A 21,955-nucleotide genomic window follows, 5' to 3' on the forward strand; every position below is an offset into this window, starting at 1 on the left:
GGCAGGGGGTTGGAAATAGACGATCTGTAACTTTCCTTTCAACTCAGCTCATTCTGTGATTCTGTGATGATTCTGTGACTTATGCAATAGTGTGGTGCATGACTGAGAGATCCTCTCAGCTCTGCAGGACTAACTGTGGGAACCAAATAGAGCTTTATTGGAGACTTGGAACTCGAGATCACCCTGCAATCATTTTTTTCTTAAAATAGAAACTAACCTATGTGACCAGGAAGAAAGCCCTTTTAACCAGTGCTTTTAAGAGCCCAAGCAGAAAAAAACATCAGAAAAGGAGAGTCAGCAGCATTTTAATCTTGAGTATGAGAGAGCTCCAGGCACAGAATAGGAATACAAAACACTCTGCAGCGAGGAATGAATGTGCAAACATTTGCCCTCATCCACTGCCTTCCTGGGGCAGACAATGCCAATAAAGTAGAGGCACAGTAATCTTTTAAGTTTGAGCTTGCCGTAGCTCCCAGCCTTTCCCTCAGCTTATGCTGTTCAGCAGCAAGGAAGACCTGCTACTTTCCAGATTTTCTCCATATTCCCTATGAAGGCCAAGAGGGCCAAGTTGATCTCTGTGCCACCAAGCTGTGAATAAAAGCCTCAGTCTTGAGTTTCATTGGATCCTCTACTTCCAACTCACAATTTCATCTCAAAAAGCTGTAGGGGGGGGGGGGAAAGTAAGACAACAAAGGGTTTTTCCCCCGTGAAACTTTGCTGTTGGTTAAGTGTATTATGAGCTTTTTATCCACATCTCACCAAAGTCAGTTCACAGGCCTTATTGCAAGCTAAGTCAGAAGCTACTAGAAAAGGTATCAGAAGGAGAGTCACTAACCATGACATTGCCAGAAATTTCAAGTGAGTGTATTGGATCATGGGTCTTGCTGTGAAGGCTTCTGAAGAAAAAAGAAATAATAATGTCATGTATGTCCAGATATGAGAGCACAATTAAACACTGCTTAAACAAAACCCTCTCCAGGCTTTAAGTTTCACATTCAGTGAACTTCTTAAGAGCTCACCTAAAGACATGATTTCTGAAATATCTGTAGAACATGTACGATTTTTATGCGTATTTCTCAGTCATACTCTCCTACATGGTGCCTGAGCTGGCTAATATGGGGGATACATTTTGCTAATCTTCAGGGAGAAATTTGATATGTCTGGTGCTATTTGAACTTCCAGGTCACAGCCATCAGTCAGGGCTTTGCTGCACAGAGCTGTACTGCTAAGTTGGATCCATGGAAAACTGTTATGAAATGGAGCATTATGAAATGCAGGATCACCTGTATTGCATCTCCAGAAGTTCTGCATAAACAGGAACAGTCTCTCTCTTTGTCTTCTTCCAATACATTGATGACTTTTTTGTGCGTGTGTAACCAGATCTGTGTGAAATGATGGGTAGTAGCAGCCTGGAGAAATGGGGGGAAAAACAACTTTTATTCTCTTGCATAAAATGTCAAAACATGGATCAGACTGGCTGAACATCCAGAAATTCTTTCCATCCCATCCTTGCATTTGCCAGCCGTTCTAGGATGTCTTTTTTAAAAAATGAAGACAACTTACGAAATTGTCTAGCTTGAGTAAAGACAGATATTGTTTCCAATAGGAGGGGTGAGTTTATTTTTGAGTTTTAAATTATCTGTTTTTAATGTCTTATATTCAGGGATTGCTTTTCATTCCAAAATAGTCAAAGATGCTTTATATCATACAAAAAGGTCCCTAAAAAGTGTCTTCTTTGTTTGTTTAAATGAGACATTATCTTATTCTTAGCATTTAATATAATCCTTTTGGTTTTCAATAGGTCTTGTCCAAGCTGCTGATCATGAAAATTCCAAAATATTTTAAAAGAAGCCAGAAACAGTGGAAGAATTAATAAACAAAATACGACAGCCCAGCTTTACGGGAAAGCAAAGTGCCCATTTGGGTACTCTTTTTCTTGTATAGACAAAACGAGGGGAAAAAAATGTGAGTTGATTATCCTTACCAAGAAGAACTGGTGGAATTGCAATGTTCATCATAAACGGTTCTTCAGTGACAAAACTGAGAGGGAGAAAAATAGTGTAGAATTTTCAAAGATTTACCAAACTCTTCAGGATTTCTTTTGTTGTTGCTGTAATCATTAAAAACTGGTAATTATGATTACTTACTTGATGTTGTGTGTAGCAGCTACAGAAAGTTCCAACAGAATTCGGTCAGGAGTTTTCTGTGATATTTTGTACCTGTATTCAGCAAAACTTCAGGAATAAACAGGAGAGCATTTGGAGTTTCCATGCTGTGTATGCTTTGCAAATACGAAGCTTGAACAGTTAGAAACATTGCCAACAAGAATAAAAACTGCTGTATATATATATATATGTATATATATATATATATATACTGCACATACATGCTATGCTGAATGCGCAAAAAATATTTGCCATCTGGAGAAGTCGTAGGTGGAAAGTGCTTTTGTGCTGAAATGGCCATAAAATAGGAAATCTGACATTATTTTTCCTACCTTTGGCAGTAGTTTGTCAATGCGTCTTTTGTTGAGAATGTTTTAGTGTCGAGAAGAAACCCTACCTTTGAGGCCCACAGCTTCATAAAGTTTTTGCCTCTCAAAGGCAGGCAGTGCACGTTCGAGAGCAGCCAATCTTTTGGGTGCAAACAAACAGACAGTTGTGACCCAGAGCAAAGCACAGTCCTCCTGAGCAGTCTACCAAATCCCCAGACTAATCCTCCTGGATAAATCAAGCCTGTTCTTTATCTTCAGCATATTGGCAAGCAGGAGGAAACATCTTCCACTTCTTTGCCAGCCCAGCCAGGGCTTTTGGGAAGGGCAAACAGCTCAGCTGGATTACTGCTATGGGACTAGAGTAGCTGGAGAATGAGCAATCCTCATGAAGGAAGTGCAAGAGACAACAAATGTCACAAATCTAGTGCTTTTAGAGTCTCCAGAGCAGGAAAATGCCTAATACAAATTTAGAGTACTTATTTTTGTTAGATTACTTGTTGCAGGTCTATAACTACCATCTTCTATAACAGGAAATGCATGTTGATATAGATAGTATACAGTGTATCATATAGTGCATTATTTTATGTTCACTGAATCCTCAGCTGCAGTCTGGGGCCTGAGGATAGTAAGTCATCCTTATGAATGGAGCAGTAGGTGCTTTTATTCAGTTCCTCCCAAGGAAACAAACAAGGTGACTTCTTCAACAAGACTATTTTCTGTCAGAAGACAGATTTACAAAGGAAAGGTTTACCTCAAATGACCTTAGACTAAAGATGTAACCCACTACCTCCTGCCTATCTGCTTTGCAGCAGCAGATTCCTATATGAGTAACCAAGCCCAGATCCAGCTGCTGACACCTATAGAGAACGATGCCAGATCATTACAGGACACCATTTTGTGCATAGACTGTCTAACCTGAGTGCTTGAAATAAGCTTACATTTCTAAGATTTACTATTACCAGTTGTTCTGTAGGAAAACTGATATTTCAACTAGCAATTTGCAATTGCAAATAATGTATTACAGCTGGAAAAATATACATACTGGAATTCACAAAATTCCCGTGAAAACAAGAGAGGAAGTCTTCTCCTAATATGAAGTTGTATGTGGAAAAGACATTAGATATTGTCATAATCTGAATTGAAGCCCGATATCTTTACCCTGTGATTAATGTGGAAAAAACAGTGACTAACGGGTAAAAATAATGTCTATACGAGCAGTCTTCAGCTTTTTATTTCAACTTCTCAGATTGTGGAACTCTAGGTACCTACGTGGAACACATATCTGGAAAATCCAGCCTAGAAATGCTACTGTTTAAAGAGAATATCCTAGGGGAACATATAAAGTCTGCTTTCTCTTCCCCCCTCCTTTCCCCCACCACTCCCCCTTCACCCCCCCCCGCATCTTTCTTCCTAGCAGGATTGCAAGGTTAGTGAGATCATAAAGAAACTGAGCATAGCCAGGATAAATCCTACATAAAGATCCACATTTTGAGATGCCAAGTCTAATCCAAACCTGCTCAACTCAATCTAAGAGGCAAGTGATGGTAAATGTCTCACTCAGTAAAGAGCAGAAAGCCCACAGATTCACATACTGCTCTGACTGTACTTCCTAACAGATCTCAGAAGAAATGCAAGCCAGTCTGATCTCATGTAAGGGAGTATGTGCTCTATACGGCATGAGCATTGCAAATAGGATCTGGTATCCAGGTAGCAAACCATCACTCAAAACCAATTGACTTCAACAGGTTTGGGGCATATATTTGGATCCTGTGGACTACAACAACTCAACAGTGGTGAAATTAAATGCATGCTTCTCTGGAGTGTAGAAGAACACAAAAATATTTTGACAACCAAACAGAAACAACTGTGCAGAAAATACACTGAGATCTGGATTGCAAGGCTGTTTGCACACCATTTTTTTCCCCTCTCACAGTAGAAACTGTGGGCATCTTGGAGAGACTAAAATTACTAAGAGTCTGCAAATAATTGTGCTCTGGAACACTGGAGGCCAAACACTAATGGAGAAGAAGTGGTAGAAGCCAAAGGCACTGTGCTTTTGCCACAACTTTTTAATTGCTCCAACTACAAAACAAGAAACAAACCCTGATCCTGATGAGGCCAATAGTAAATCATTGGACTTGGCCCCACAGATCTACATTTCTTACTATTAACTTTTCTCCACTTTCCAGAAAAGGGCATTCCTTTTAGCAATATTCTAATTCCTCATCAACATGCTACTGTTACTTGTCATGTCTACACAATTCTACAATCATGTGTGGTTCAGTTTACAGCATCAAATATTGGCCTCAGTGTTACTTTCAGTTTTGCGTTTATTATCTTTTATCTCACAGCTTATACTTACAGCTTAGTTTGTTTTTCGCACTTTTCTTCGTGACATGACACACTGCCATTATCAGCTGTATCACACTTTCCACTAGGCTAACAGGAGGAGACAGACTGGGAACACAACCAGTTCAGGTAAAATACAAACTGACACTCATTAACAGAAGCAATGGAAAGTGGACGCTAAAAGAGAGTCTCCATCAGATGAGATGTATACCGTGCATGCCAGGAGAAGTGAACTACTTCAACAGAGAAGTGAACTGCTCCAATAAACTTGAGCTTTAAACTCTGCTTGAACATCTAAGGATGAGGCAAACCAAATTCATTGAGTGACCAGGCTCTGTCAGCACTGCTACAAGTTCAAACAGAAATCTTTCCCCTCCTATCAGATATCCTAATCCCTCACTTGCACCCATCCTCAGCACACATCATTTCCAATTAGATTTGGATACAAAAGGCTAATCTATCAGCTTTGGAAAGCAGTGGGTCTCCTCTCATGTGGTCCAAGTGTGTATATGTGACACATTTGCTTTGCAGCTGCCTGACCAACCAGGGAGGGCAGAGGACTCTGGGGGCGAGGAGATAATGCAAACCAACTTTCTTCCACCCCACTCGAAGGGCTTTCTACAGGAAAATATGCTATATATTTGTTTGCTTTGGATGCAAGTGCACAATAAGGAACATTTTATGGACAGCTGACCCTGCCTTTGGGCAAAGGGATAATGCAAAATAAATGTGTGGGCTCTTCCCACCCATTTCTTCTGATACAGGGATTGTGTGGACTGACAGTATTAACAGCAATGACACACATCTCCCATCCCCAGAAACAGCTTGAAAAGCCTTTCTTCACTTTATCCACTCCCCATCCCAACATGCTACAGCAGGTTTGGATATTTGCAGCAATAGGCTTGGGCTCTGTCTAAGGAGAACCTGAGCCGCCTGGATGCTGCACCAGCTACTCATAGCAGTATCAGGAGAGGATCTGATTTTCATGGGCTTTGCTCGGTCAGCAGCGCTGCACAGGAAGGGTCCAAAGCTTTACTAACTTTTCTGACAACATTTCAGTTTTGTCAGTACACATTATGGAGGAAGAGAGGAGCTTAGGTAGGAGAAAGAGGAGGTGAACCTGGAGGAAGACATCAGAGCAAGTACAGTAGACACTACTACAGAGCCTGTGAATGGAGGGCTCTGTGACATGATGGGCTTTTGCTGGGAAACTAAAGCTCTCCACGTGGTCTTTTTGACAGCAGGGCTCTGACAGCAGTCACCATTTTGAGGGTAATTGCCAAAAATCAGACATCTGAAAAGAAATTTGGGAAGTGCTCACCGGGGAAAGAAATCCCCATGCCTTTCATGAAAAGTTAATAACTGTTGGAGAAAAAAAAACTGTAGGAATGGCTGTGAAAATCAACTTATGCATAAAGGATCAGTGCCAGATTATTCACGTGGTTTTCCTATTTGTGTGGGTTGTTTTGGTTTTGTTTTTTTCCTTATAAATAGATAATAAAGTGTTTATGAATGAAAGGTAGACTGGAAAAAAAAATCAATTTGATATATAAAATTAAGTTTTGGTGCCAAAATGCTTGGACTTCATTTACAAGGAGAAAAGTACTTTTCCAGCAGGCGTCTTACTTACAAAAAATAAAATAAAATAAAATAAAGCCACTAGAGATTAAGGAGGAAATAAATAGGATTAGTATATGAAGAGTAAATAGTGAGGAAGTTTGGGCCATAAGAGATTAATAAGGAATATAAACTTGCTCTTGCTTTGCCTGAGACAAATGGGCCCAATTGTACTCAATGTGTATTAAGGTATATGGAAAGCAACAGAATAGTAAAGAGACTTCCCAAGAGTCATAGCCCTCAGTCATAGCCCTCCTCCTTGGACCTTCCCCTCTCAGAGTCCTAGATGTCCAGATAACCTGCTAAATCTGCAGATTTTTGTGATGAGTGGGGGAAGTTCTTGCAGACAGCTTCGCTGGCACATGCTTCCTTCCTTCAAGCATGAGACAGTCAGTGCAGAAGCCTGAACTGCCAGTGTATAGGCATTCACTAAGCTGTGTTCAGAATCACAAAATTAAAAACAGTGATTTAAAGCTTAAAATGCATTATCCAGTTTTTATGCGCATACAGCCACAAGCACGTGCACATACACAAACATGTACACTCTCAGGCAAACCAGAAAAATTTGCTATTCTAAACAAATTTACCACACAGCTTCAGATAAATATTTGGACGTTGAAATGTCAAAACACTCAATAAAACTATCATTGTGGAAAACACATTTTTTATTTCTGCATTTGCTACATATATGAAAAAAAGCAGTTGAAGTACATTTAAAATACTTAGCTCTACTTGAGATAGAATAAACTATCTCAAACAAAACTTAAACAAAATTAGCAGCGTAATTATCATTAAATCCTCTGTTTCAATGCTGTATTTCCCCATCACTGACTCTCCCTTTTCATTTTCAAGTGTGTCCATTCAAACCAGTTCCTTTCCCCAGCAACTTTTACAAATTTCGTCCAGAACCTAAATAGGCTTTTCTGGCTGAGCTCTAGACTTACTCATCTCTACCACCCACACTGTTGGCAAGGGCCAGCCACAATCAAGGGGACTCAGGGGCATCTAAGAACCTGGGCTCTGCAGCATTGCAGACCACCTCTGCCTCCTTTGGTCGCTGTCTTTCTCTGCACGCTAGGGGACATTCCAATTCCTTTGAAGACCTTAGCTGAGTGTCAAAGGGAGATGTTAGGTTTTCAGTTTCTCTAGTCACTTAATCTGAAAGCAGGTGGAGCTCCTGCCTCGACAACCCAAGATCAGAAAAAATGAGGACAGCTGCTGGAGAGTAGTGTGAGCCAGGCATGAAGGAGTGGAGTTTTGAAGGAGAAAAAGGACCTACTTCAGAAATCAAAGGACTGCTGAAAAAAATGAGCAGCCAGATGGAGGCCTGTCCCTGGGACTATGCCTGACACAATCTAGGACATGGTTGCAGAACTGAAAACAAGAAGATAAAGCTACAGGGCATCCCATGTATCTGCTAGAACATAGACCAAAGAGGAGATGTGATGCAACCTTTGATTCTCTCTCAGTCTCTGACCTTCTTCTTAGAACACATCCTAGTTTCCCTTCAGTACAGGTTTTGGAATTTCAAAGACCATCACAAATTTCTGATATGTTCGTTACAATAAAAGAGCCCAGGCAGGTTAACTAAAATCCCTGGCCACCTCAGGTCTCATCAACAGCAGTGTACAAAATCCCATATCCATACTTCCACCAAGTAACAACCAATTTCTTCCTACAGATCCATTGAAATTCAGCTCCTCTTTGTAAGCAAAAGGTTGGCATGGTCTCCCTTTGCCTGGACATGCTTACTCAAGGCACTGCTTGCCAGTGTCCTGCAAAGGCTGTTGACACCAAGGATGGATTCTGGCCACACAGCAGGGGGGTTTCAGGGGAAAATAACCAATCAAGCTGCACTCTGTACTACACACATCCTTCAAACCAAAAGGGACAGGATGGACAACATCCCCAGCCTGCACATTTTCTGAACCAAACCCTATTTGTGTGCTTTGGGGCAGTCAGTTCACACTAGTGTGAGAAGGACATTGTGGTGAAATAGCCATGTTAATGACTAGCAAAGCAGTTGCTTCCCAGAAAATTAGTGGGTTTTGGTTAGATTTGCCAGTTTTTGTTTTTAGTATGTTTAGAAGAAATTTAAATCTAAAATCATTGGTGCAAACTAAATATATACAATCCCAGCCTTCATAAATGTGAATGTTTCTGTCTACTGCATAATCAAAGTAAGCAACTTCTGAAATACTTTCCAGAAAGGTTATCATTCTGGCCTTTCCTGTCATGTTATTTAAACTACACCTACCAAATGGACTCATTTAGAAATACATACGTCTTTCAGGAAGTAAGTAAAGTTCTCATTCTAATATGTTCCTATATTTTTTGCCAAGCTCTCAGGGAAAAATATCCATTAATCTTTATCACATCAGAGACATAAGCCAAACTTTTGCCAGTGCTCTTACTACATTATATTTTATTTGGGATAGAGAAAGGGAATTACATCTCACAGAAAGACCTCATATTAACTAGCAATCATACTGTGAAGATGTACAGTTTGCATGAAGATCGCTGCAGGCCAGAGACCTTCCTGCTAGCACCATCAAGAGCCTCACGGGGGAGGCAGAATGGGGTATTCCAACCCTAATTCTGACTTTCCTGCTCTTTGTGGGTCTGAACCACATGTGGACTCACCCAGTTTCTGATGGGTGACTTACAGCCAAGACCCTGAGAACAGGCAAAGAAGATGGAAACATAGACTGCTCAGTAACCACAGCACATGGCTCCTGCGGGCACCACTACAGTCACAGGCCTACAGCTGAGTTTCAAATTATTCTATTGAATTACAGAGAGAGCTGTAATTAGGCTCCCCTCCCCTCAACCTCATTATATACAGTGGTTTGCTGCCATTAAACCCATCTTCTGACAACTTTTGTCTATAAACTGCTTAGTATATCAAGATTTTTTCTGAATGTTGCAATTTGATATATTAAGGAGGTAATACAGTTTGAGTAAAACTGTGTCCCAGGATAATGATTTCCTGCTGTCAGGGCTGAGGCTCTCTGGATTTACGTCAGTATACATTCTGGGGATTCACTGACCAACTAGTGGAGGGAGCCCTGCAACATGGAGTTTATCTTGTTAAGAAAACCCCTGAGCCTGATGCACTTTTCTGGTAGACAGCCTAAAATAATAATAATAATAATAGTTTGGTAATACCTTCATAGAAACGAAAAAGCATTATCTCCTGCCAGGAGACCCACTCACTTTTTGGAAACTCAGCTTCAAGAGGTGCAATGTACAAGCTCCATTTCTTCAACGCGTTTGTAACTCATGGCTCTGGAGTCATACGATACTGCTACACACTGCTACTCAACAGTTGTTTCATTTCACTTCCTGAAGAAATTGCCAGTCAATAGTTGGGAAAAAAAATGTATCTGTTTCAGCACTGACTATATGGAAACAAGACTGATTTCAGATCTCAGTTATACAGATACACTGCATCAAGAACACAGCTTTTGAAGAGAGCAAATTATTTCAGCCATGAGCAAAGGCAAGCTGAGACTTTGATACAATACTCTTAGCAAGTGAACAAACATACAGAAATCAATAATATTCCATGAAAATTGACTCTTTTGGAAACATTCTTTGTTATGTCCCATTTTTGGAAACATTTTTTCTTATGCCCCATTTTTTAGAGAAGCAAGAGCTTACTTTAAGCAAACAAGTTGACTTACAGTGAGAAATGTAAAGAAAAATACAGAGGATGTTGAAATCCCCATATGGAGAAGCTCTAAGGAAAGGGACTTGCACACGACTGTTTGCACAGTGCCTTGTACAATGGGTCCTAACCTGGTTATGCCCTTTAGTTGCTATTGCAGTGCAAACATTCAACAACAAAGAAGTAGCAAGTAGTGCTAGGGTCAAGAGCAGCTACCGAATCTGCATTGTGTGCATGCCTCTATGAGTGCTGGGGTGGATGCTGCAACCTCATCCGCAGCAAAACTCTGTTGGTCCCAGCAGCTTTAGCTCAGGAGCCTGTTGCACCAGTCTGAATTCCATCAGATCATTCCCATCATTCCATCACTCCTCGATGCTCTTATTGCTGTGGGAAGGCATTTCTGAGAGGACAGAGGATTGCCACCCAATAAGAAAGACTCAGAGCTTGAAAAGCAAGCTTTTGGCAGTACAGAACATCTGCTGAACACCTTTCTACTTCTTATACAAAATATCACCTGATCACAGAGGATCTGTTTGAAACAATACTTACATACGTATTGGTCGGTAATGTGTATTGTAACTAACCAAAATACAAGTAAATACATCAGGAGACCTGCAGCAGTCATGACTACTCCAAAATCATTAGAAAATAAGTATATCCTGATCAGTGTAAAGCCTCTCCAATACTGTGAGAGCATGTGCCAGAAAGACGGTCAGTAGTTCCTCATCAGTACCCAAAGCCCTTTTTCCTCTCCTCATAGGAGAAGAAGCCATCGCTGGGGTGGCCAACAGCCCAGTCCTGCAAAGTCTCCACTGCCTAATGAGTCGCCTTTATACAAATGACTGCAATAACACAATCCAAGGCAGATGCTGCATTCTTCATTCAGATATAAAATAGATATTCTCCCTCAGCAAATGGCACAAGGCAAATGACATCTCTAAGACCCTGGAGACAAAAATGAGGCTGTCTCAGTTGTGGATGAAATTTGACAAGTTTCAAGTTAATGGGATTTCTATGATTTTTGAATAAATTTAAGCAGTGTGAAAGACATGAAGACACATGTTGGCTGCAAGAAAGCAGATGCTACTCCCCAAGTTCCCGGTACACAGGACAAATGTCTCTGCAAATCCCCACAAGGGACTGTGACTTTGGCTCACACAGACACAGAATGAATCTGGCAGATGAGAAAACCCAGCCTTGAATAATTGACATCATTGGTGGCAGAGGGCTGGGAAGAAATGAAAAGCATGTTGGAAAGCTAAAAAAAATGTGCAATTCAATTTTACAGTTCCATAAAAAAGGAAAGAGAGCATTTCACAGCTGGCAAGAGGTAAGGCCCAAGCTCTTAAGTTTCACTTCCACCACTGGCTGACATTTATAGTATTATTTATAAACAGCCTTTATGAAAATCAGTCAAGTCGTAGTTCACATCACTATCACAAAGCAGAGTATTATTATGTACTCTTTGTTTTCTATATGAAAAAGCACAGAGTGAGGAGGATTAAATGTATATGCTTCTCTAGTATGTACTTTAAGACAAAGCCCAGTGTTTGCTTTGCAGTGCATGAACAACCTCCTACAACCCAGAGAGAATCTTTAAAGCTGAGTAAGAAATGTACTTTCTTCTAGTTTGAATATTGGTATTTCCAACAAGTACCTTGCAGCATACTTTTTTCTCCATTAATCATAATTGTTGATCTGCTAAATCTTTAATTCATTTAACTGTTACCCTGCCCTGCACTTCTTGAAATGACCGAGGAACTGCTTGTACAAGCCTGCATGCATAACTCCCTGTGTTACGAGGAACTAAGTTGAAAACTTCATCTCAAATATGTCTCAATAGCATTTCGCAGGATACCCAGAAACTCTACTTACAGTGATATGTTACACACCTGTTACTGAATCTCAGCTAACAAATCATATAGCATAGACATTATGTCAGTGGCTCTAATATTCCAGGCAGCAGCTGAACTACTGCTAAGTTGAAGAGCTCACACTGCTGGCCTCTCCATTTCTGATGCAACAATCAGGATGAAAAGACAACATAGAAACATGCAAAGAACAGCAACAGAGAAGGGAGAACAAGAGAAAATACTCAAGAAAAACAAGCTTAAAAAAAAAAAACGTGTTTTTACCTTTTTTTCCTCAGAGTTTGAGTTGAATTAAGAACAGTTGGAATTACAGAAAGATTACCTTGCAATTACTTTTCCACATCAGAAAGCACTGCAGGAACTCCATGGATGCCCTGGATTGAGGGAAAGACTCAATCAAGGGAATTACAGTGAAAAAGGAGGCCATGTGATCACTGCAGATACAGGAGTGCTCTTAAAGTACTTCGCTGATGAAGGTAAATGAGAGAAGAGTGTTGCAGAGCTATATACATCTCCATCAGGAACCTCTGACTTCCTGTTTCAGGCCCCTCCCATCATCTTTGTTCAAATGGCAGGAGGGTAACTAGACATACACACCAGAATCAATAAGCTAGATGTCTCCAAAACATAGTTATAAGTTAGCAACTATCTTTGCATTAGTTTGACTTTGGAAAGGACTCAGTTCTACATCTTGCATGGGAGAAGCTGAAGAGAGATAGGCCTGTGTAGGTTTAGACACTGAGGTTTCTATTTTTTAAAGCTCTGGTCATTCTGTATTTTTCCATGCTTAGAAAGACAAACTTAATAATCAGGAGAACAGTTCATCCAAAAGAGTTATCAACCTCCAAATCCAAAAGAAGGGTGAGCATGTTTAGTCCTACTACTCTCTTGACAAGAAGAGATTTATGTCTGTCAAGCTGTTACAGGAATCTAAGGGAACTTTTAATCCTCAAGAATAACTGTTTTGTGCACAATATTTAAGTGCGTATTTGGGATGAAGTTTTTCAACCAAAACAACAAAAAAAGGAAGATTTTCTGACGTGTACTTGCATTGCATGTCCTAGTGAAATAGCCCAGCATGAAATGGTGGAATTGCACATCCATAAAACAATCATTTTTGTAGCCAAAGGCTATACTGGAGATGAGTCTGTTCCTCATGTTTTAGTAGGCCTTTGAAGAGTTAGCATTTCCTGTCTAAAAATGCAGATTTTGATTTTGTTCTCCTGCTCCATATGTAAGGATTAGGGTCCCGCACACAGAGCTGCTTCTAACATGCTTCTGTAGAAGTTGAAGGTTTTCCTACAAAACTACACTAGCTGTAATCACAGAATGTCAGAATGGATTGGGTTCAAATGGTCCTCCGGGTTCACCTGCTCCAATACCTGCTCAAACAGGGACACCTAGAGCAGGCTACTCAGGAATATGTTGAGGCAGTTTTTAAAGATCTCCAAGAAGGGATACTACTATCTCAGTGCAACAGCTCACAGATATAGACTGTGCTCTATCTAAGAGCATGTAACCATTTGCATTTAATTTTACTAAAAATAAATAATATAAAGGGAGGAAGTTGTGGCAGTTTTAGGAAGGTATGTCTGGATCCATAAAAACACTTGGGAACAAAGCTTATGCGACTGTACTACAAAAATCTCAGCAGAGGTTTCATGGGGGTTTCCCAAGAGCAGGTTTATAGTACTGAACTCAGTATTATCTACTTATTGCCTTTCAGGGATTCCACATATATCTACTAGAGGATGCAGGGTTGATTTAGACTATGCTCATCTTCTTTCCTGGGCAAAGAGGTTCCTGGGGATTTTTCTTTTTCAAAAGCAATAAAATAAAAATGTGTTGCTTCAGCCAAAAAAAACCCTGCAGACCGTTGCTTATCTTTCAAAGTGACAGCTTCTCTGATTATGTTCATTTTAGCAGAGCACAAAGATTTGAGCCATTTCTTGACTCCTAATTTAATCTGTTAACATGGTCTCCCTTTGACGTGGCTTGTCAGGTGATTAAGGGTCTCACACCCTCATTCTGATTTCCCCCTTCTGCGGTCACCAGTGCTCCTCCCTCCTTAAAAAAAATCCAACCTACTAAAGCACAGCATTCAGCTGGCTCTGTCTTCATCATATATCGTATTCCTCCTCTGTTTGGGAAAGGTGGAGTCTCCACATTCTCAATACTCAGCTGGCATTCATGTCCCCTCCCCCTCACAAAAAAAAAAAAAAAAAAGAAAGAGAGAGAGAGAAAAAAAAAGCCATGGAGAAACTCTGAAGGTAAGAGTATCCAATCAGGCTTGGGCTTTGAGAGACAAATGTCAAAAGACATTTGAATTTAGATGGTTTCCAGGCCTCCAATTTCCACTTGCGTCTTCAGGCATTGCAGGCACCTCTGCCAGACTGCCTAAAATACTTCAGAACTGAGCAAGCTAGCCTGAGGAAGCATTGGGCCACGTCCTCCTGCCTTCCTGGCAGCACCATGGAAGGACAGGGCGGTAAGGATGCCGACCGTGTCCTCCTCCGGCTGCATCACTCAGCCTCAGCCGGCTGGCTTCTCAAAGGAGACACTGTGCAAGTGCCCAGTGCTGGGTGAGGGGGCTGCTCCTGTGCCGCGATAAATGAGCAGTCTAGCAGCTTGTTTATTTGTTTGTTTTTCTGGGGGAATACAGGTTCACTCATCATTACAATAAGCACATTGAAGCGAGCACTTAGCCGGTGCTAAGTCTTCCAAGCCCAGAGCCCTGAATGAATGAGGCCAGTAAAAACTGCATACTGCAGAGTCTTAGTTGATGTTTTTCAAATTAGTGCCAGACTGAGGCACCCTGGTTTAAAAAGTGTTGCCGTGAGCATTGTAAATTAATATTTTATATTCCCTTGAAGTGCCTTTGGAGGAAATTAGCCTTCATTACAGAAGCATCTCCCCTGTAAACACAGCAAATACCTCTGCTGACAAGGACAGCACTGTAGGGCAGGCAAGGAGAGCAAACATTGAGTCTGGGGAAGAATTGGACTGATTCAGCAGCTGTATCCAGTGGGTAGGCAAATCCCTGCTCCCAAGTTGCCGTGTTCGGCCTTCTGCTACAATAGGGCCCATATTTCTATTCAGGGAGCAGCACCCCTAGCCCTACAGGGCTGCTGAAACACCGAGGACCTTTGTGTGGCTGCCAGCAGGGTGCTTCACCATCCTGAACTACCAGGCACCACTAGGAAATTTTGGTCACACTGCCTAAACCACGAAGACAGCGGGAGTATTGCTAGGCTTCAGAGCTTTAACACAGCCTGACAAGCACTACACTGGTTTTGGTGCTGGTGGGGAGGTTTCTCTGCAGCTCACTAAGCCCATTGGAATTGAGCAAAGTTCCCATAATGGACTGTGCTCCCATCAGAAAGCAGCCCAATGCTGCTCTTCCCAGCAAAGTGCTGCTCTCACCCTTTTTTGATGGAAGCAAGTTGGTATTCACCAGGAGCAAGCCAGAGCTATTTCAGACACGGAAGACAGAAGACACAAATCAATAGAAAAAAATAACTTCTTTTTATTTACAAAAAAAAATCCAAATATTGGATGCTGTAAACAAAATTCACAATCTGTTCCCTCTAGAGTCTGTTTCCCATCAGCTCTTTTTCTTTCTCTGACAACGCCTATAGTCAAAATGTTCCAAAAGAGCAATCCAAGGAGCAGTTTGCTGCAACAGGATGCCTTGCAGAAGGCAACAGTTGTATGGAAATCTGAGGGAAAGCAAATCTGCACAGACTCCTACGGACTGCAGGAGCCTGCAGTGCTTCAGCCAAGCTGTCTTGAAATTTGCAGGCTTTTTTTTTTTTTTTTTTTTTTTTTTTTAGACTATTTATTTTGTTAGCAAACCATTATTACAACAGCAAAACAGTACACTGATTTTCCTTCTCGTAAAGGAAACTCTCTGCATAAAGAAAACCATACAAAAGAATATATTCAAATAGAGCTGAATATGCAATTACAGTTTTTCCTTTTCTGTGCAGTTTTATCTAACACACTTCATTTTCTCAATTAAAAAAAAAAAAAAAAAAAAAAAAAAAAAGCTTTTTTTGAAACTGGTAGGAGCTTCTCACACAATGCAAACCAAGCACTAAGTAAGAGGTGTTTCTAAGATTTGTGTGAAGGCCTTTGTGCAAGACAAAACAAAAATATTTTAAGTAAGTGCAATAGAACTATAAAAATATCATCTTTTTGGTCTTTTAACTGCCCTTCTATTTTTGGAGGAAGTGTTCTTGCACTGGGGAGACAGCTACACCTAAGAAAAAAAATCCAATTTCAAAGCTCTTGGTTGTTTCGCGATAGCTCTACTGAACCAAGTTTAGCTCCCTCTCGGTTAGCAATAGATTCAGCTGCAGCACAAACAGTTTTACTGTAATCAGGTCAATGTTTTTAATCAGTTCAGCACTTTAAAAGGGACACTGTCTCTTGCAGCAAGTTGTAGCCTTGCAGCTGATTGGATGAGAAAAATGAAGTCTACAAAGCAAGAATGTGGTTGTTAACTTTAAAAGTATCAGTGTAATGAAGGGCAGGAGGGGGAAACAGTTTTAAAAAGTCAGACTTTATGGAGAGGAAGGTGTGCAAACCGCAGGAATAAACCAGCTTTGAAAAGGGGTTCTTATTTAATTCTTGGCCTGAGCTCACGCCTTCTTCCCACCTCTAACACCAGGCACCTTTTAAACTCCCATCACAGTTACAACAAAGCTCCACCAGTTCCACCACTTGCTCATTAACATATGCAAAACAGATCCAGAATACCTATATAATATATATAAAAACATATTATATATGTATCAAAATGCAAACGCTGAAAGGTGCAGTTTAGCTCAGAGCCCTGCTGCATGCACTATAAGGTAACTAGCTGCTGTCAATCATAAAAACACAATAAAATTGGAGCGGAGAGGAAGTAAATCAAAACTTTCTTCTAAGCAATGGAAAAAGGGTCCTTCGATGGAAAAATACATTGTGTCATGTACTATCAGCATTCTGTCGTTGTGGCACAGCTATAGATTCTCAGCCCCCTCAGAAGAGCAGATGACTCATTTATTTGCTGCAAATAGCTGCGGCGAGAGAAGACATACCACATTACCAGCTGATCCTATTTCCCCAGCCCTCCCCGTGCTTCCGCTAGGAACCTTCCCTGAGCTGCCGGCAGTGCAACGCTTTGGCCAGCACCTTCCAGCTCTGCCAGCCGACACCAGCCCCTGTAACATGGGCCCTGCTCTGGCCTCAGAGAGGAGGAAGGCCTCAGGGGGGAGGAAGGGTTGGCGGGGACAAGGTCTCCGAGCAAACACAGCGAAGGGCAATGAAACAGATTGTACATTTCCTGAAGAATTCACAGGGAAGGTGCTTCTGTAAACAAATCAGGTTCCCGCTAGATTGCCTTCAGAGTTAAAAGTACAAAGCGCGACAAAAATAGATGTACCTTAGTAGCTCCGTAGGGAAAACACACCCGGGACACGAGCCCTGTTCTCTCTAGCTCCTGCCTCCACACACACAAGACCATGCAAAGATGCACAGTTTTCTCTCAAAACCCTGAATTCCCTTTTCTTTTTTCCCCCCCCCCTCAGTAAAAAATAGCAAAATATCAGAGTCAAGTGTCATTGAGTTATCGGGGTTTCAAAGCCCAACAAAAATCTAACACCTTCAGGGATGGCACTGAAGTGAAAACAACAGCAGAGGTTTCATTTTCCCCCTGCTGGTCTTTTGGGAGAGGAAATAAAAGTGAATAGGTATTGTTCCAATGTAAAGTGATTCCATTTAAATAAAGTACAGTACTGAACTTGTAAATGCAGTGTGACAACCAGATCAAAGATGTTTAATATTCGCATAAAAATATATATATATATATATAATATATATATAAAATATAATTTTAAGCAATCGTGCAACTCTTAAAAAGGGTTCACTTCACATTTACTAAATTCTAGTGGTCCTGGAATGCATCACGCATTCTATTAAAATACTCCTTTAAATATTAACAATTAGTGTTCAAATCTCCAACTAATACAATATCCTTTAGCTGTCAGGGGGTTTAAATAAACCTATCTTTGATCCACGTTCCACTGAATTACACATAATGGAGGTATGCAGTCACAACATTAGTGGGTTAAATGTCAAAATGGCATTACAGTACAAAATAGTTTTAAAAAAAAAATCAGCTAGTCATATGTTTCTGTTTGTGGAATTATGGCTCACAAGCAATCCACTGAATTACTGTAATCCTTGTTCTTGCACCAAAGACATTATCCAAATCCCACCTTAATCCTGACTGGTTCATTTACTCCAAATTTCTCAGGTGTGGGTTAAAAATCCACTGCAAAGTGCCCACTGTCCTATGACATCCTGTTGCAAACTGGAAAACACATAGTACTTTATTTAAACATTCCTTAATTGCTACATTTTCCTAGACCACATTAATATATATTGTGTGTGTATATATATAGATATACACATATAACATGTACATATATACACACACAAACATATATACACACAAACACACACGTACCTAGGATAATAGCACACCGACATAACATTTACTCTATACAAGTATTTGCCAAGAAAAAAAAATAGGGCATTTCCTCCACCACTTATTCACAAGCTTATGGTTGTTTTGCTTTTTAATCCTTGTGTCCCTGATAAAACAAAATGCATGGTTAAATCACAAAACTAGATTTTTCTCACTTCAAATTTTATGAAGGCATCAGGCACTTTTGATTACTATTGGTGTGTACAAATATAGCAACATCTTTTTTTTTCTGTTTTGTTTTATATATATATATATATATATATTTATATATATACTCTACTGTGTCTTCTTTGCTCAGATAACTTATTTGTGAAATCTTTGGTCCTTGAGCATACTTAGTTTGCCACAGCTGTTCTCCCTGCATTCTCACATTTTAAAAATGGGAGGCACACACACAGCTGGAAATAATGGACTTTGCCATCATACGTGTTTCCGTTTTTCTAACTGTACCAATCTACTACTGTTCATTTGGAGCAAGCTGTTTCTGATAAAGCATTCTCTATTCAAGCAAGCTATACATTCTACACTGTCAATCCATAGACGGCACTTGCTGCAAGCCCCAAATGCAGTAATTCCAATATACATTTTAATTCAGCTTATCTCTGCTTTATGCCTCTACTTTTAATTCCTGAATATATATATATATAATTGTTTTTTTGAGTTTTTTTTTTTTGTTGGTTTTTTTGTTTCTTTCATATTCTCCCTTTTGCAGATCCCATTCTAGAGTAAGAATAAAAACAAAAGAAATAAGGCTTTCCCATCTTCTCTATGCCAAAGCTATGGGAGCAGATACTGCCAACCCATATTGTCATCAAGCATTCCTCCCTCACTTATCTCAGGGGAAGCTGGTTGCTTTTAATGACAGGCCTCTTGTGCTCTGGGTAGGATCCAATTATTTTGGGGTTCTTTCTAGATCATGCTCCCATTGTTTATTAGAAGAACCACAAGCTTTCACCAAGCTTGAAAACCAGAGCAGATCATCATTGCACAAAATACCCCATTTCAAAGGGGCTCATTGCCCCTTTCTACGCATTAGAAAAGGTTCTCCCCACTGGGTCTACTAATTTTGATCCTTAATTACAGGGCAGCCAGGTAGAGTACGTGTGCTGCTGGCATGGGAACACTGTCTGCACCTGGGCAATATAGTAATTGCTGAAGTTGGCATCTGCTACGTATGGGGCTGGCTGGTAATAACAGGTGACATTGGCCACATTGGGGATGATATTCTGCTCGGCTAGGACCCGGATGGCCAGCATGGTGATCAGATTCAGCGTCTGTCTCCTCTCATGTCCCATCAGGCACACTGTGCTCTCGTTCACCACACCATGAAGGGTCATGAGATAGTCATACTTGCGGTCCTCTAATCCCACAAAGTGGTTCTGCAAGTAGGACTCCAGCTTCCTCTGCTGTTCTCCAATGTCTGAGAAGTCAATGAAAAACCTCGAGCACATGTATCTCTGCAGGGACTTAATCTCGGATTCAGAGGCAGCCCTAAAGCCCCTTACCAAAAGGTTGCAGTACTTCAGCAAACCGCCTCCTCTGATCTCTTCGGGGTTTCTGGTAGCAATGATCTTGTTGCAGAGGTGATCAAAAGCTTCTTGGAAATCCCCATAGACGCTCTCGCCGATGATGGTCGGGTGAAATGTCTCAGTCATCGGATTCTCTGAGCATTCATAAAAAAGCAGCAGGGAGTCCAGCTTGATTTGGAAGGAATCAACACTGAATTCAAACTGCCGCCTCAGAGAGTCCACGAACTTCAGCTCCACATTCTTGCCACTGTTGTTGGACAAGGAGATGAGACTCCACCGGTCAGAATCATTGCATACTTTGACCATTTTCTGCACGTAAGCTTCCTACAAGTGCAAAGAGAATATGAGCAAACCCCCTCGCAGCCACTTGCCATCTCTACCCAGCCCTAGCAGTGCATGAAAGGAGCCTGCAGGTAGGGACCGGAGGGAGCCTGCAGTGCATGGGAGCACTGTCCTTGCACAGGGATGACATGGGGATGTCCTGTTGGGGCTGTCGTGCAAGAGAAGTCCTTGGCACCTCTGCTTCTTTCAAGCACTTCTAAATACATATGCATGCAAACCCGAGGGTGCGCATGCCAAACAGCTGTGCATCCGCACACAAAAGGTCACTGCTATTATATCTTTTTTTAAAAAAACAGTTTCCACTTCCCTTCCCACCCTCTCAGCTCCCCCGAAATACTATTACTAATAATAATAATAATAATAAAAAAAACACTCGGCAAATGTTCTCTCTCTTCAACCCCGTTCCTTCAGCGCAGATTCCAAACTGCCCCTCTGAAAATCTCAAAGGCATTTGGCACGCAGCCTTAATAAACCGGAGCGAGCTGTCTATGCGGAGAGGGAACACCGCCGGGGCACTGAGACAGACAGCGATGTGAGCAGAGCCAGCGGCAGCCTCCTGCTCGCCTCCCACCACTTCGGGTTTGGGACATCGGGCACCGCACCACCGGGGCATCCGGGCACGCCGGGTGGGTCAATGCTCCCGGCAAACTACATGGCTCCGAGGAAGGAGAGCCGAGGAGCACCAGACAGGGCACCTTCCTGCAAGCTCAGCTTCCAAAGGTGGGGTAACGTCACCAGCGGGTGTCGGGTGGGCACGGACGGGGCGCCCCGCACGCCCTGCTTGCAGCGGGCGCTACACCTGCGCGCTCCGCACGCTCAACGAGCAGCTCTGTGGGCTTACCTTGAGGGTGAGCGGCGTGATCTTCTCCTTATTCACCCCCTCGGGCAAGAAATCCAAGAGGCAGTCCAAGACCACGTCCTTCACAGTCTGAAACTCGGCTTCCCCTTTGAGGTCGGCGCAGAAGATGAGGTCCAAGTCCTTGTAGCCCAGGCCGCTGTCTTGGTGCAGGACGTGGCTGGCGGCCGAGCCGTTGAGCCGCACGTCCCGCAGCCCGATGCCCTTCTCCTCCAGCCGGCTCCGCACCACTTTGACGATCTGCCGGGGCTGCATGGCCAGCGTGGGGAAGTTGCCGCGGCCGTGGATGGGGATGGTCTCGCTGAGGATGCGATCCAGCCGCTGCACTTGCTCCCAGCTCAGTACGTTGCAGTGCGCGCTCTCGCAGCCTCCCGCGTAACCCCCGCCGGCCTTCTCATCGTCCGCCATGGTGCGCGGCCTCCGCGGGCTGCCCGGCCCCGCTGCGACTCCTCGCTGCCCTTTCTCCGCGCCTGGCAAGAGAGGAAAAGCGAGCGGTCAGCGCTGGCAGCCCCCCCGCCCCCGAGGCGCCGGGGGCACGCACCCACGGCTCCGGTTAAAAAAGGGAAAGAAAAAATAAAAATGAAATGAACGCGGGAGACGCGGTGCGGGCAGGGGGAGCGCCCGACCTGCGGAGCCGCCGCTGCCCTCGCCCCCCGCTGGGGCTGAGGCCGCCCCGCGCTGTCGGTGAGGCC

The 21,955-nt window shown here is 42.2% G+C and overlaps 1 protein-coding gene and 1 long non-coding RNA gene across 2 annotated transcripts; both read right to left on the minus strand.

The window, feature by feature from the left end:
• Window positions 1-586: 586 nt before the first annotated feature.
• LOC122165777 lies at window positions 587-12,519 on the minus strand. Its single transcript, XR_006170594.1, has 5 exons — window positions 12,324-12,519; window positions 2,148-2,234; window positions 1,985-2,040; window positions 1,284-1,409; window positions 587-896 (listed from the first exon to the last, which is right to left on the minus strand). It is a non-coding gene; the product is annotated as an uncharacterized LOC122165777 (long non-coding RNA).
• Window positions 12,520-15,503: 2,984 nt separating this feature from the next.
• On the minus strand, window positions 15,504-21,688 carry TENT5A (terminal nucleotidyltransferase 5A). Its single transcript, XM_042818779.1, has 2 exons — window positions 21,249-21,688; window positions 15,504-20,389 (listed from the first exon to the last, which is right to left on the minus strand). Exons 1-2 carry the CDS (start codon window positions 21,669-21,671, stop codon window positions 19,610-19,612), a joined length of 1,203 nt encoding a protein of 400 aa, XP_042674713.1. The 5' UTR covers window positions 21,672-21,688; the 3' UTR covers window positions 15,504-19,609.
• Between the last annotated feature and the right edge of the window lie 267 nt (window positions 21,689-21,955).

This window comes from Centrocercus urophasianus, unplaced genomic scaffold (assembly GCF_019232065.1).
Source record: "Centrocercus urophasianus isolate 14NV4802_14NV808 unplaced genomic scaffold, USGS_Curo_1.0 seq_10, whole genome shotgun sequence".
NCBI classification, from domain to species: domain Eukaryota; kingdom Metazoa; phylum Chordata; class Aves; order Galliformes; family Phasianidae; genus Centrocercus; species Centrocercus urophasianus.

Excerpts from the sequence above, each read along its gene's own strand:
- TENT5A (XM_042818779.1), bottom strand. The coding sequence starts at position 21,671 with ATGGCGGACGATGAGAAGGCCGGCGGGGGTTACGCGGGAGGCTGCGAG. Across the intron at positions 20,390-21,248 it reads TCACGCCGCTCACCCTCAAG|GAAGCTTACGTGCAGAAAAT; the intron begins GTAAGCCCACAG and ends TTGCACTTGTAG.